The 15,574-nt window shown below is 34.0% G+C and overlaps 1 protein-coding gene across 17 annotated transcripts in view; it reads right to left on the reverse strand.

The window, feature by feature from the left end:
* Nucleotides 1-6,321: 6,321 nt before the first annotated feature.
* TRIQK (triple QxxK/R motif containing) overlaps nucleotides 6,322-15,574 on the reverse strand; it is a 92,343-nt gene continuing 83,090 nt past the window's right edge. For all 17 annotated transcript variants that reach the window (XM_081496880.1, XM_081496879.1, XM_081496875.1 and 14 more), the window contains 2 exons: nucleotides 15,045-15,130; nucleotides 6,322-9,551 (listed from right to left, as the gene is read on the reverse strand). In XM_081496880.1, the coding sequence (XP_081353006.1) occupies nucleotides 9,438-9,551; nucleotides 15,045-15,130 (200 nt within the window). In that variant the 3' untranslated portion in view covers nucleotides 6,322-9,437. The remainder of the gene's footprint in view (nucleotides 9,552-15,044; nucleotides 15,131-15,574) is intronic.

Raw genomic sequence — 15,574 nt, forward strand, 5'->3', positions numbered from 1 at the left:
AACAACAGAAATACAAGGTTGCCCTAGTCTAACTGATGGATCAACAAGTGGTCACATACGCTTGATGACCTCCTCCAATAATAACTATGGCAGGAGGAGGTCCTACTGGAATAGACTTGCATATAGGGTAGAGTATACGTCTAGGCATCCTCCTATGCACAGGACAGGGCCCCACAACAGAATTATCTGGCCCAAACTGTCAACGGTGCCAACACGGAGAAACCCTGTTCTAGGGAATGGGGTGTAGTATTCATTCATTCAGAAATACTGACTGTGGCAAAAAGCATGGGTCTAGAGGCACTCTTGGCATTTGAGATACAGCAGTAAAACTCAGAATCCTCACTGAAAGACCTCAGAGTCCAGTTGGAGATTATACAAATGAATAACTGTCATGGAATAAATTCTCTAAAAGACAGAGAATCGTCATCTCACCTAGCCTTGAGTTGGAAGGGTTGGGGACTGGAAGGGGAAAGGCCAGGAAAATCGGGGAACAGAGAGGTCTTCAAGGATAGATAGGCATTTTCCAAGATTAAATATAAGGAAATGGTTCTAGGCAGAGGAAAGAAAGAAGGTGACAATGAGTACAAAGGTACATTAACAAATGACCTTCTCACTCCATCTACCTCATGCCCTCTGTGTTCCAGCCGCTCTTGGCTGCAATAGGCCAAGCACTAGTATGTCTTTATACTCTTTTATTGGTTTTCTCTCACTTTAGAATACACTTTTCACTCTGTTTGATGAAACCATCACCATCTCCATCTCTCAAGATCATACATCATGAAAGCAAGAGTATTGTTTCTGTTTGTTTTTGCTTTTTAATGTTTATGGATATGTTACAAGCACAAAAACAATGCTGGCATGTAGCAAACATTCAATTCATTGTTTTCAAATGAACAAGTGAATAAACTCCAAATTGTTACCAAGTCTAAGCTCATACCACTTGCCACATGACAGGCCAATAATGGAGAGTCAAGTTGTTGGGGCAAGGAATAACAACTTTATCTGGAAAGCCAGCAAACCAAGAAGACGGTGGGCTTGTGCCTCAAAGAACCATATTGCCTGAGTTAGAATTCAGGCTTCTTTTATACTAAAAGGGGAAGGAATAAAGTGCAGTATTTCCTGATTTTTCATCAGCCTCCAGAAGGGATGTGTTAATTTCTTCTTCTCTCTAGTCATTCACAGATGGGTCCGGTCAGGATGTTTCTTGTTGAGCTAAAATCTTTCCACTCAGTCGTGTCTGACTCTTTGTGACCCCATGACAGTAGCCCACCAGGCTCTTCTGTCCATGGAGTTCTCCAGGCAAGAATACTGGAGCAGGTTGCCATTTCCTTCTCCAGGGGATCTTCCCAACCCAGGGATTGAACCCGGCTCTCCTGCATTGCAGGCAGACTCTTTACCATCTGAGCCACCAGGGAAGCTATGAGCGAAACAAAGGTTAATTTAGCTTAACACTCATTACCTGGGAGGCAGGATTCCCAAAGATGAGCCATTATGTATAAGTTAAGCTTATAGGCAATATCTCTAGTTATTAACTTGTAATAGGATACAAAAGGTTCTTCCCTATTACAATATCAGTTCTTTTCTGAAATACTCTTTATTTCTTGCTAAATATTCTTCCAACACACTCAAATACATTTACAACCCAGAGACATGCTCCTGCTCAGTTGCTTCAGTCATGTCCGACTCTTTCCAACCCCAGGAACTGCAGTCCCCCAGGCTCCTCCAGAGGATTTTCCAACCCAGGGATCCAACCTGAGTCTCCTCTGTCTCCTACATTGCAGGCAGATTCTTAACTACTGATCCACCAGGGAAGCCCAAGACATATATACATTCAAACAAAAGAGAACTATATCACAATCACTTGTAATCTTTTATAACTTTTTTGACCTCTCTCCATGTCAGTTAAATATAAATACATGCTATTTTAGTGAATCCATCACATTTTATTTTATAGATGTAACAAGACATTTAAAAAGACTCCTATATTGGACATTTACATAGCTCTAATTTTTCATTTCTTTGGTTTTTTGACATTATGAAGAATGCTTAAAGTATACATGAAATTTAAGACTTTTAAAGTACACTGCAAAAGTCCCTTCCAGAAAGTGTGTGAGATTACTATTCCCCCAAGTAGTATATTAAAGAGACTGTTTCTTCACATCTTTAATTAACACTGGGTATTGGCTTGTGTGTTAGATTTTAATTTAATGTGTTATAAACCAACAGTATTTCCTTTATGGCTTCTGACTCATGAATCAATGCCCAGAAATAATTTCCCTACTAAGAGCATCTAAAAACATCTAAAATTTCTTCTAATACTTTTTATCATTTCATTTTCATACAGAAATCAAATTCCATCAGAAATTAATCTTGTTTTAAGTCATGGTTTATGCATCTTTTAATTTCCAGATGGATATTCAGTTAGTTCATTTAATAAATAACTTATCTATCCTCATGACTTATAGGAAACATTAAATGAATATTCATATATGATCTATTTCTGGAAATTACACTTTTTCTATTGGTTTGTCTACTTTTCCTTAACAATGATATTTTATGTATTATAACTTTATAATGCACTTTAATATCTGATGGGTTAAGGTTATCTTTTCTATTTCCAGAGCAGAAGACTATTTTTATTAATTCCTTTTTTTAAAGTTTTATTATGTCACCCTGTAACATTCTTTTATCCAATGAATTCTCTTCATACTTTTGCTGATTTTCGTCTAGATAATTCTATAGTTTTGATTGCAATTGTAAAAGATATTTTTATGCTATTACATTTAGCTAATTATTGTATAGATAGATAAAGCTATTGATTTCACAAATATTTTTCTAAAAGATCATGCTACATAAATCTTAATATTTTCTTAGTTTTCTAGTCAATCATATAATATGCAAATATTATACTTCCCCCCACATTTACTACTTATTCCTGTTGTTTTTAAAATCCAACTAACTGGCTGTCACTCTCAGAATAACTTAAAATAGTGTAAAAGCATAAAACTTTCATGATTTTAATAATATGAAGCATGATAACATAATTCTCATTTCAGTACTGAAAAGAACAAAGATTGCAACGGATTGAGTCATATCACATATGTAAAATCTATGCCTTTATGATAATGAAAAAACAACAGGAACAACAATGGCACATCTTCATTGGCCACAGTGAAGAGTACTAAGTCATTACTCTGAAATTTGGATTTCTTTAAGCTAATCAAATAATTGGTAAAAATTGTTTTTAATAATTTCACTTAACATATGCTAAAGGAATGATGGAAAATCACCAGTTTGAAATGCCTAATGAGATTAATAACCTAGCAAACAATTATGAATGGATTAAAAAGCTTTAGGTAAAACCTTAACTTGGAAGGAATCAGGTTACTAGCACATGAATCCAGTGGCAAATTTCAGCATTGCCATAAGTGAGACAAGCAGATATCACGTGTTCCATTAGGAATTATGAAGTACCCTTGCTTTAAAAACAAACAACAACAAAATTGTCTGGATCTAATCTAACTTAAAGCTTAACTTCTATTTTACAGAAAATAGGAAAAATAGAAGGAAAAAATGAATAATAAAATGAAAAAGGTCAAATCTAGAAAGCTGAACATTCAAAAGGACCAATAATTTGGTTTTTTCAACAATCAATGGCATGAAAGAGTGGTTTGCTGCTGAATAGAGTTGACTCCTGAACCACGTGGGTTTGAACTGCAGGCGCCCACTTACATGTGGATATTTTTCAATAGTAAATACTACTACACGATCTATGGTTGGCTGAATCTTCAGATGTGGAGGAACCAAGAATATGGAGGGCTGACTATAAGTTAAGGGGCAGATCAGTTCCCATATTGTTCGAGGGTCAACTTTAAAAGAATTTAAGAGACATACAAACAAAGGTAGTACAGATCTTGATTCACAACCTATGTTAAATAGATATCTTAGAGACAGTTAAGGACATTTGACTCTTGCCTTAGTATTAAGTGATATGAGGAACTACTTATTTAATTTGATTAGCTTCTTGGTAACTAAAGAAAAAAAATACCTAACAGAAAACAAAAACAAAATACAAAAATACTTTCAGGAATGCATACTGAGATATTTGCAGGTAAAAATGTCAACTTTAAAATACCTCAGGTTACAGAAAATGGGTGGAGTATATAAAAAGAGTGGCAAAACACTGGTTGAAACTAGGTGACGGGTGGATTGAGGTTCATTGTACTCTTCTCTCTAGTTTGTGTGATGCATGCGTTTAGTGACAGATAAAGAAAGCAGGGAAGAAGAAAGACAATAGAAAACAAAAGGGGGGGAGGATCAGTGATATTTCTAAGTAAAATGGCAGATATGTAGAGGCAGTTAATACAGTATGCACCAAGTTAAGTACGACCGAGTACAAGGGGGGGTTCATACAAACAGAGAAGGAATGTTCAAGATTGCTAAGAATTTAGAACTGAGGCAGATAGGGGAGACGGTAAAGAGTATAAGTGAACGAGAGAACTCAAATAAGATGCCGAGAAGGGCACTCACTATCTTGATCACAGATGTGTAGGAGCTAGTGTAATAAGTAAGTTTTTAATGTCTGGGTTATTTCTCTTTGGTCCACCAACTCCTCTTACCTGTTGTTTTATGTACAGAATACTGATATGGGCTAAGAATATGACCTCCATCATTGGTCATTATACCAAGAGTTATATTTGGTCATGTTTTATTTATAAAACTTTCTTTTAAAAAAACTGCTGCAATTTAAGGGAGTTTTAAAAATGCCTTTACCCTCGCTTTATAAATATGAGAATAGGAGAAAAAAAAAAAAGCCTCTGAATTTTGTATTATCCTAGGGTGTACGGAGAAGACAAGCCAGTGAAGACCTGCCTTGTCACATTCAATAGAGCAACTGCAGAAGCAATTTGTTACAAGCAGATGGATAGTTGAACACTGAAAAGGATGATAAACTAGAACAAAATTAGATATTGAAATCAATTTCTTTTAGGCTTACCATGAAACTTCAAATTTACACAAACAATTGTATTTGAAGAAGACAGAAAAAAAATGCCATACTAAGACGGGTGCCCATGAAAACAGAACTTTACACATGCTATAGCCTTTATAGCCACCATTTACTTGGTTGGTCCAAATATTTATAGTTCATTGTTATGACTGCCAAAACTGGCAACCACAAGGATTGTTGTCTCAATTAGGACAGTAAACAGATTGTCTCTTTTTTTAATGAAAAAATCTAAAATGTAATACTTCACAGTTTAACATGTTTATTCATCTAAACGAGCTAAAAAATAATGGTGCGACATCTGTTCGAGAGGCATTGGTACCTCAAATTTTGGCTGCCTCCCCACCAATTTGGTTGTTGTTTTAAAAAATGAAGAATAGGAGGGGGTACTGTCATCAAAAAATCTTCTGGCATGTAAAGTATCTTATTTTTCTTGAAATAAGGATTGCATGTCTGTTGCTAGGGATAAAAAAAATTTGTTTAACAGGAGGCACAATGCTGAATGTGACAGCAGTTCAATTGTTTTAAATACATTTACTGACCCACTATAGATATTTCCACGCTGGTATAGCTCTTTAAGCAACACTCCCAGTTCCCTCTATATTTACCTGTATAGCTAAAACCTATACAAAATAGCAAAGTGTCTCTGTAGGCACTGGATTCATCTGCTACAATATTTTCTGTAGGTTGAACTGATTTTAGATATGGTGTCAGAGGAACAAAATCTAGCAAACATCCTAACCAGACTGCGTCGGAGCAATTATAATAAAAGAAGGCAGTGCTGCTAAGGGAGAAGTGGTGTGAATCTCCCCAGAGAAGCCTCAGGTAAGTGTAAAGAAGCCTAACTGTTGGTAACAAGAAAATAAAAGCTTATCTTAGATAGTCTCTGGCTCAATAACCTTATTTATAGCTGAAATACATTAACATTTAAAATCTATTTAATTTCTAGAAGTTTATTTCTGAAGCTTATCTAAAGTATAACTTGATCTACTGAATTATCAGGACTATATAATTTCAGAATCTGAAAAAATAAAGCACCTCCATTTTCACATAAATATAAGCATTATAATGAAAATTTAGTTTTATTTTCAGTAAGAGTGAAGATTTAGACTGTTAAATTTAAAACAATGAGTATGATTTTGAACAACGCTTAAGATCAGAATAATGTATATTTGACTTCCTGGAAAAGAGCAATATTTCTGTTTTACAACAGATCTAGTGCTAGTTGTCTTGATCTTCAAGAAAACCAGGATTAAATGTATATGTGCCCCAATACAAGCAAAGATCATAAATGCTAAATGCTGAGTTGAAAAATATTGTGATTTTAAGTTTTATTTATTAAATGCAAATAATTTTTGACCATATATCACATGCAAAAACTGTGCCAGGCTCTGAGAAGACTAAAAGAGGTTAATTTTAACATGCATTCATTAAATATAGGCAGATGACTACACTACTGAAATTACAGAAATGAATAAGAATATATTCTCAGGACTTTGTAATAATCAGTTGAAATGGAAATATTTCTGTTTTATGAAAAATTGAAAAAGAGTAGAAAATCTTCAAGTATTTTGTCACCTTAAAACAACAAACCTCATACTAGTACTAGAATAGGCTTTTAGTACATTTGTTTCAAAAAAAATTCTAGATGAGGTAATATTTTTACATCTCCTCTCAGATGAATTTGCATTTTCTTTATTTTGCATGCAAGATAAGATGCAGTAACCATTTCACTTCATTCACAATATTTCCTAGGTTGTACGTTAAGTCCAGCTGCATTAGTTGAAATTATTTTTTCCTGAAGAAATTGCATGTTAACAGATTCTAACATTCGGAAGAGTAATTAAATTTTTCTGTTTTTGTCTTCTGAATTACTCTGAGCAATGAATTATTGCAGGGGAAATACCCACTCCTAAAATTTTTCTGGTGCCAGTCTCAGACTTACACCAAACACCACTCACTATTCAAAAGTGCAGTGCCCTGAAACGGTAGGCCGGATAACACCTCTCTGTCTTCAAAGATTCAAACAAGACTTCACCCTGGGATTTGTCCATAAAAAACTGCTGCTTTCTAACTAAGGAGAGTTTGAAAAATGTGAACTTCATGAAAATAGTGTTTTGTAAACATACACTGTCTCACTTTGAAGTGAACGTGAAAGTGAAGTTGCTCAGTTGTGTCCGACTCTTTGCGACCCCGTGGACTGTAGCCCACTAGGCTCCTCCGTCCATGGGATTCTCCAGGCAAGAATACTGGAGTGGGTTGCCATTTCCTTGTCTCACTTTACCTGCTAATTATTAAAATCAGAATTTAGCTCTTAGAACTTACCATAAGTCAGTCATACAAACACAACTAGCCATAGACTCAGAGTATTGGTAAAACTATGTAATGAAACTTGCCAATAATCATACTGTGTTTGGTGTAATATTCATTACTATCAAAAACAACATTTTCCCCCAAAGAATACCTCAATGGTAGAACAGGATAATAAATTATTTTTTCAGGGTAATGAATTTTCAAACATTTCTAAGAGTATAATCATGTATTTTACATACTGTAAATTCTGTTATATTTCACTTGGATAAGTATCTAATAAACAAGTATTACATATCCTTGCATTTAAATTACTACTGAAATTAGAAATAATCTTTATTTAATACGACTGCATTTAGCACCAGATGGGAGGGAAAATAACTAAATGAAAATTGTTCACGTAAATGTGATAGGAGTAAGGGAAAACAGTATTTCTTGACATGTGGCATGTCACTCAGGAAAGTAAAAGACCTATCATATCCAAAATGCCAGCTTGGATATTCCCTTGCCACCCACTTCACAAACAGACATACCACATGGCATTAAATGCTGCAACCTTTCCTAAAAATGCCACTTGGATTGGTCCACTATGGTGAGTGTATAGGAACTCTTGGTCTGTCTCTTAAGTTTGTGATTTCAAGGGGAAGAATCTAGTAAACAGCATTGGCTAAATTCTGCCCTCAGCTGTTTGATATAAAGGATCTATGAGGATACTGGATCTTCTGGCTGTTTGCACGCTGATGAAATAAATTACACTACTTGAAAAAATTCTATAGAACAAAATGCTATACAGCCACATTCAACTATCTGCAAAAGTCTCAAAGATTCTTATCAAAATTTTGTTCTCTTGGTGAGTATGGAAACAATCTTAACATTTTATTTACTCTTTATAAATACACTATAAAACACCTTATGAACATGTTGCAAACTATTCATTTTCTATACATATTTATGTAAGGTAGTAACTAACAACTCTGCTGTGGACACATATTTTTCCATTTTTTAAGCTTAATGTATTTGTGTGCTGTAAAAATATTTTAAAAATCCATTACCAGTAAAAAATAAGGAATACATCAGTCATTATAACCCAACAAATGTAAAATACCTTGAAAAATCATATAAACAAAAAACTCTATATGCAGGTAATATAAGACATATATTTTCTTCTATTACTTACTTTTCACAAAAGAGTCTTAATTTAATTCCCAAGAGACAAAGTACAATTTTGTAAAACAAATTGTTCAGATATGAGACAACCCAAGCAAGTGTTTCTGAGTAGGTAGGACTTCTGCTGTTACTGTTGTGTAAGAAAGACTGCAGGATTAGACGACAGATTGTTACTCCCTAACAAGAGGGGCGGACTGATACACCAAGCCGCCAGAACAACATAATTAAAAAAGGATTCCAAGTTTCTATTAGTAGAGTAATAAGTTAATTAAAATCAAGATCAACTGAACTTTCTATTTACACCAGTTCAGACAGCCCAAGAGGAAAGGAACTCTGTTTTAGAGACATATGTGACTCTTTGAGCTTCTGTCATCCAGGTGCCATTTCTGATGGAGCACATGTGCGCTGAACAGTTGGCAGGAAGGAAAGATTACTGTAGAGGTACGTGCAGATAGTCTCTCTAATGATATAAAATACGTCTGGAAACAAAGCAGGGATTCTTTGTAAAATGAAAAATTTCCCATGACTTTTCATTCCTTCTTAGGTGCTGAATGTGACTAGAGAATGCTTCTGTAAGTGAGGACATTCTACTTATGACGTATATGGAACAAAACAGATTTAGTAATCTGCAAGTGATGGAGTTATACACATAAATTGCCTAAGACAGCCTAAGAATTAGGATCTGTTTCCCGTTTTATCAAAATGCACCATGAATAGGTTGCCTGTCAAAGTAGAAAGATTTATAAGAGTATCTGGTAGCACACATTATACTACATTGCTAGGTAAGGTTTTTTTCTTGATATCCTAGGCAACTACTTAAAAAGATATTTCTGCAAACTGAAAATATCAGCAGAAAAAAATTCAAGATCTTGCTATCTCAGTACTTCAGAAAGTATTGGTCCCTAGAGGTGCTTTTATAAAATTATTTCCTTTTCATGCATTGGTTGCTGCTCAACTAATCTTCATCTGGTTCCAGACCAGGGTCAACATCTGTGGACAGTCTGAGATAGAAGAAAGCATAGAAAGCCAGGAGGAGGGCCAATATAGCTGCCAGCACAAGGCCAACTTCCTGAGGAAAGAGAAAAAAAGCAGATTTGAAATTCATGAAATGCAACTGGTTAAGGTTATCAGTTTCATGAGATTAAAAAAAAAAAAGTATAGAATGATCACATTCTTTTTGTTTAACTCTGTCATTAAGCAAAGAAACTTATTTTGTGGTTGACAATACCTATTATAATGGCAAGTACATCAGTGGGTGGGCTTCCCTGGTGGTCTGGAAAAGCCCAGGTCAGAGGAGCCTGGTGGGCTACAGCCCATGGGGTTGCAAGAGTCAGACACAACTGAGTGACTAAACAACATCTGTGGGTAAATAACAGAAGTAGATTCACACCTGTTACTACTTTTATTTAGCTTGTGTCTTTCTAATAGTAACATTAACATTTATAATTTTAATATATTTTTGTAGTTTAGATATCAAACTGTTGGATGCAAGCAGTATAGTTTGTACCTACACAGCTTATGTTTCTCTGTATTTCTTGCTTCAACGTATTTATTATTAGTTATAGCATTTGGACACAGATTCTTTCTAAAATGATCACTCCTTTTCTAATGGGAAGAAATAACTATAACAAGTTTCTAGATTATGTCTCTGCACTAGTGCCACCTGGGAAGCCCATAAACATCCTTATTAAATATTATTTTGTTAAAACTCTTATTTTTAACTTCTAAATTCTACAGTTTACAATGTGGCAGAACAAAACCGAATACTCTTGGATCATGAAGCATGATATGATATGATAGAACTATCACAACTATGAAGGATGGTCCTGGGTACTTCACTTAGTGATCTGATGCAGATTATACTGATTATGTTGCAAAAACAGCCAAGAAGTTTACCACGTATACAACAGCAAAATCATATTATTTTTTAGAAAATCTATAAACCTTTTGTATTGGTATATATACATATCATGAAGGAATCTTCTCAATATTAGCATATCACTTGGCTAAACAGAAAAAAGAACAAATAGTACCAGTACAGTATCCTAAAGGGCTTCAATATTCCCTTCTAATTTTCACTTTCATATCACACCCCTTCCTGACACTATTTTATGGAGAAACAATTTATTTGCACTTAATACAAATGTAGCTTTCATATGTCACTTAATAAACTTTAAAGACAAAAATCAGTTTGGTTTATAATAAACATGTCATCTTTACCTGAATTTCAAAATTACAAGTGGACATTTTATATAGATTTTTAGCTTTATAATTACATTTTTTGGATCTGAAAACTCTAAAAATAAATAGTAATGAAAATCATGGGGTTGAAAGATTTAGTGTCAACTATTTTTGTAAGATTTTATTTCTAAATCTACCTTAATGAAATCGAAAGAAAACAAAAATTACTCTAACAATATAATGTCAAATTAAAGTGAATTTTTCTCTGTTGCAGTTGGAATACTTTGGCATCTCAAAAGGGCAGGGCAACATCAGACAGGTTTCATTTATTTTCTTGTATCCACAGCTGTGCTCCCAGACCCATCTGGTTACACAGCTACTAATTTTAAGAGGATGTAATAAACAAGTGACACACAACTGCACACTCCATCTGCTCTGTAGAGTGGACAACAAGACTGTTCAGCAGCAGTCGCCGTTCACATTAGCTTAACCCAAGAATAAAGTTTTTACTCTTGATTGGAGGCCATGATTCTCACTCTCATTGATAAACACCTCTAATTGCTGCTTTTCAACTCCTTCTTATCCTTTCAAGCAACATCGTTGCACCTCCATTGTACATTTTTAGAATATCCAGAGGCATAAAAAAGAGGTTTAAGGGTAGAAAGTAGACAACATTCATAGAATACAACTTCAGAGGATCTATTAATTCAATTAAGTCTATTCACTATACTATGGTATGCAGGTGAGGCTTAAGAAGTATTGGATGAGGGGGTACAGCAAATCATTTTTCTCAAAATGTCCCTTTTCTGTTAAAGAGATAATTACTATGGGGACTGCATGTTTGGAAGGTTAAAACTGTGGTAAAATTTGAAAATACTGCCTTCAGAATGCTGGTTATGCTAATCATAACTTACATACCTAAGATATTTATGACTCTCCCCGCCCTTGGCCATTTTTAGCTTTAGATCAGGAATAACAAAACAGAACAAAAATAATAATTCCAGGTGGCTCATGTTAGCAAGATCTGGTTGACATTTGAATATGTCATTTATATAACAGATAAATCAAATTTTGATCCTTATTATTTTATTATTATTATTTTCTCAAATAAACTTAATAAACTACTTAATAAATATAGATTATTTTTTCCATATAAATACTAGGAAACAGGTATGTGCATTCTAAATTTTTTTTACTAATTTGCAATTCTTGAAAAGTTTCCAAATTGAACAGCAACCAAATAGCAAATATTAGTTGTGCAAATATTTTTTAGGTGGTACACTTAACTGGGTCATAAATTATTTTGTTTACATTGGTAAGAGAAAGGAACCAAAAATAGCTTCTCAATAGAAATTAATTCCACATTTTGAAGCAGTCATATTCATGTCTTATTCTGAATCATTACTGTTCCTTGAATTTTTCTGTTGCTAAACATACATTTATTAAAAAGCACTGGAAGCCCCTGAGGGTAAGGTACCCTACTGTGTAATTTTTATATCTCATATCCATGATTCCTCAATCAATACTGTTGATTTTAGATGACAATGAAATCTGGAAGTGGTTTCTTGCAAAAATTCCCTCAAAATAATTATGTCTTTTCTTTCCTTTCACAGGTTCTACAATATGGTAATACAATTTCTAAATAAATAATGAAGGATTGAGTCAGATTTATATAATTCATATGTAAGGTATATATTAAAATTATAGACTGCTTTGAAAACTTGACTGCAAAAACATCCACAATACTATCTTCATAACGAAACTAAGAACATTTTGTAATATGGAGTATAGTCACACAATGCAGACTTAGTTGAAGTAGGGGATCTTTAGGCCAATGACAAGCATCCAAGGAAAGTCTTATTTATGCAAACCAGTAGTAGCTACTTCAAACACATATTTATGTGAAGTGTTTTCATTGCATTATTGTATTATTTAACTCTCCCAACTATTCTCTGAGGTAAATGGCATAAAATCCATTTTACAAATGTGCTATCTTAGACTCTGCATTGTTATAACAGCAGAGGAAAGAAGCAAGTGATTCTAGGCCTCTTTATTTTGAGTTTAATTTTATCATTGCTGTTATTTTTCTATTCCATGCAGTTGTTCATATTTTCTATAGATTTAAATTATTTGAAGAGCATAACTATGATGCCCTCTAAAAACTAAGTAGTCAAGTGATAAAAGATAACATTACGGTCATCCTATATTAACTAGGTAAGAGTCAAACATGTCTGATGTTCGTTAGTCCTTAGTTGCTTCTCTGACATTATCAGTATGGATAAAATCACTCACCAGGGAAATTAAATAGCATTAAATGGCAATCCTGAAAGAAACTTCGTTATTTAAAATACTATGCTAAAATGACAAGGCAATCAAAATTTGACAGGGCAAGCTAATTAGTACGCTAGATTTGAAATGTAAAACATCTCCATGGTTCTGATTCTAAAAAGTTTCCTATCATTTTAATGGGCATTTCACATAAATTTTCAAGCAAAGTAAACGATGTTTAAGGCTAAGGTTTTTGTTTTTCACAGGTTTACAAATCAAAATGGTATGCTAGTTTATTAAAAAGGAGCTACGTTTTTGGGGTCAAAAACTTTTCTGTACGTGCTTTAAATCATAAATGAAATCTAAGAACAATGCTTTTTCTCATAAAAGATAAATTCTACATTGTTTTGAAAAATACATTAAATGACTGCACTGTAAAGTAGACTTATACTGGAAATATGGTTATTTCCTCAGAGTAAGGGCTTCCCTGGTGGCTCAGAGGTTAAAGCGTCTGCCTGAAATGTGGGAGACCTGGGTTCGATCCCTGGGTCGGGAAGATCCCCTGGAGAAGGAAATGGCAACCCACTCCAGTATTCTTGCCTGGAGAATCCCATGGACGGAGGAGCCTGGTAGGCTACAGTCCAGGGGTCGCAAAGAGTCGGACACGACTGAGCGACTTCACTTCCACTTCCACTTCCTTAGAGTAAAACCACAGCAAAAATTATAAGAGCAAATGAAAAAGGAAGTGCATGGGAAAGTGGTATACATCAATAAATGCACGGTTGCACTGCTTTTCAAATTCTAATTTATAGTTTCTCATTATATTGTGCCACAAGTAGAGTGTGCTACCCCAATATTTTTCTGACAAAACAAAAGCAAAGTACTGTATTGTGAAAGATAAAAAGTAAATGACACATTGCTTTCCTGGAAAATGACAAGACAATGCTCTCACTACAAAAGACAATCATCAGGTAACTAACTGCAAAATAAGGAAATAAGCACCAGCTTTAGAAAGTTCATGCCATAGAAATAATTTTAAAGATGAATGAAATTTCAGGTGAAATTAGAAGAAAACTTCAAAAGATTAATCATCTCTCTTTTAAACAAAAAGGTAATTCACTTTTTTTTTCTCATTCAAAACTGACCCCCAGAACTAACTGAGGAGACTGTATTGTGAAAATATACCACAGCACACGGCAATGCTTGATCAAAATCAGCAATCAGGAGTAAAGAGAAGGCAGTGTTTTGTGATCATAATAGCAAATTCTGGAAGACAACCAAATATATCATCTGGCAGTTCAACAGCTGTTACAGCTTGGTAGTAATACCTTGGCATTTGCTATAAGCTATAACTTAGAAAAATTGATTTTTCATCTGCCAGATAAAAACCAAAATCTCCTTTTAACATTTTAACGTTTAAATAAAATATATGTACTAGCCACTTTAATTTTACACATTTGACAGTGGAGCCACCAAAATAATTTTTCTATTTATAGTTTAATTTCACTCTAAATACTTGGCAGAGTTGACATGAGTAATAATGTAAATGTAATTTTGTTGAACTTCATTGTGATAGCACATTGGATTATCTGCTAACATCATTCTCAATAGCTTTTATCCTTCTTAAGCAGTTAAAACACTGGTTTTTTAAAAGAACATGTCTGGGAACATCATTAGAATTTCATCATTGAGAGTAGTGACAACTAAACTAATACATGAGCAAAATTATGTATATTAGTGATCTAAGTATATACAATTATAATTAAAATATAAACAACCATAAAATGAAATTTTTTGCAAATGAGAAAAGTTTTTGATCCAGGCCACATATATCACTGAAGTGAAACAGAAGCTACAGAAAAAGTAGGTTGCAACTTTAAGTGTAACTGGTTCTCTTAAGTGATATTGGGTCTTAATCTAAGACATGATAAAATCTTAGAATGGGAAGGATATTTCTCATTAAGTAAATTCTTTTCAAAAGCCTCTAATTCTGGCATTTGACTTAGATTTCGAAATGTCATGAAACATTTAGAATTCAATATTTATGCAATCCATTTTAGAAAATGAAGTGGCAGGCAATGTATCAAATTTTAAAGTTATCAAATATAGGTACCTTTATGCCAATTGCTGTTTTCTTTGCTTCTGCTTTTAATTTAGTTGCTCGTAAAATAGGTTTGGTTTTTTTATAATCCTGTTTACCTAAAAAGAAACAATTTCAGACAATGAGCTATAATTCAAGTTTAATAGCCATCTGAACCTTCAAAGAACTTTTAAATAGAGTAAAACTGGAACACAAAGTTGCAAAGTAATTCCCAGTTACAGAAACCATAAACTTGTCACTCTAAAAGGTCAACTTTTCTTTCTCCTATTTTTTCATGGAGAAGACTTGACAGACATCTTCAATTTGCTGTGAAGTGACTATCAACAAAGATTTAAAAAAAAAAAAAATCCCTTTAGAAAATATGATGTTTAAAGCAAAGAGCATCTGGAGCATTTGGAGACAAATATGGAAATAAATGAATATACATAAGATCTCATTAAATAGGTAAGGTTAACCGTCTTCATTCTGGAGAGGGGCATGGCAACCCACTCCAGTATTCTTGCCTGGAGAATGCCCATGGACAGAGGAGCCTGGCGGGCTAC

Source organism: Giraffa tippelskirchi, chromosome 6 (assembly GCF_054371585.1).
Source record: "Giraffa tippelskirchi isolate mGirTip1 chromosome 6, T2T-mGirTip1v1.2.pri, whole genome shotgun sequence".
Lineage (NCBI taxonomy): Eukaryota > Metazoa > Chordata > Mammalia > Artiodactyla > Giraffidae > Giraffa > Giraffa tippelskirchi.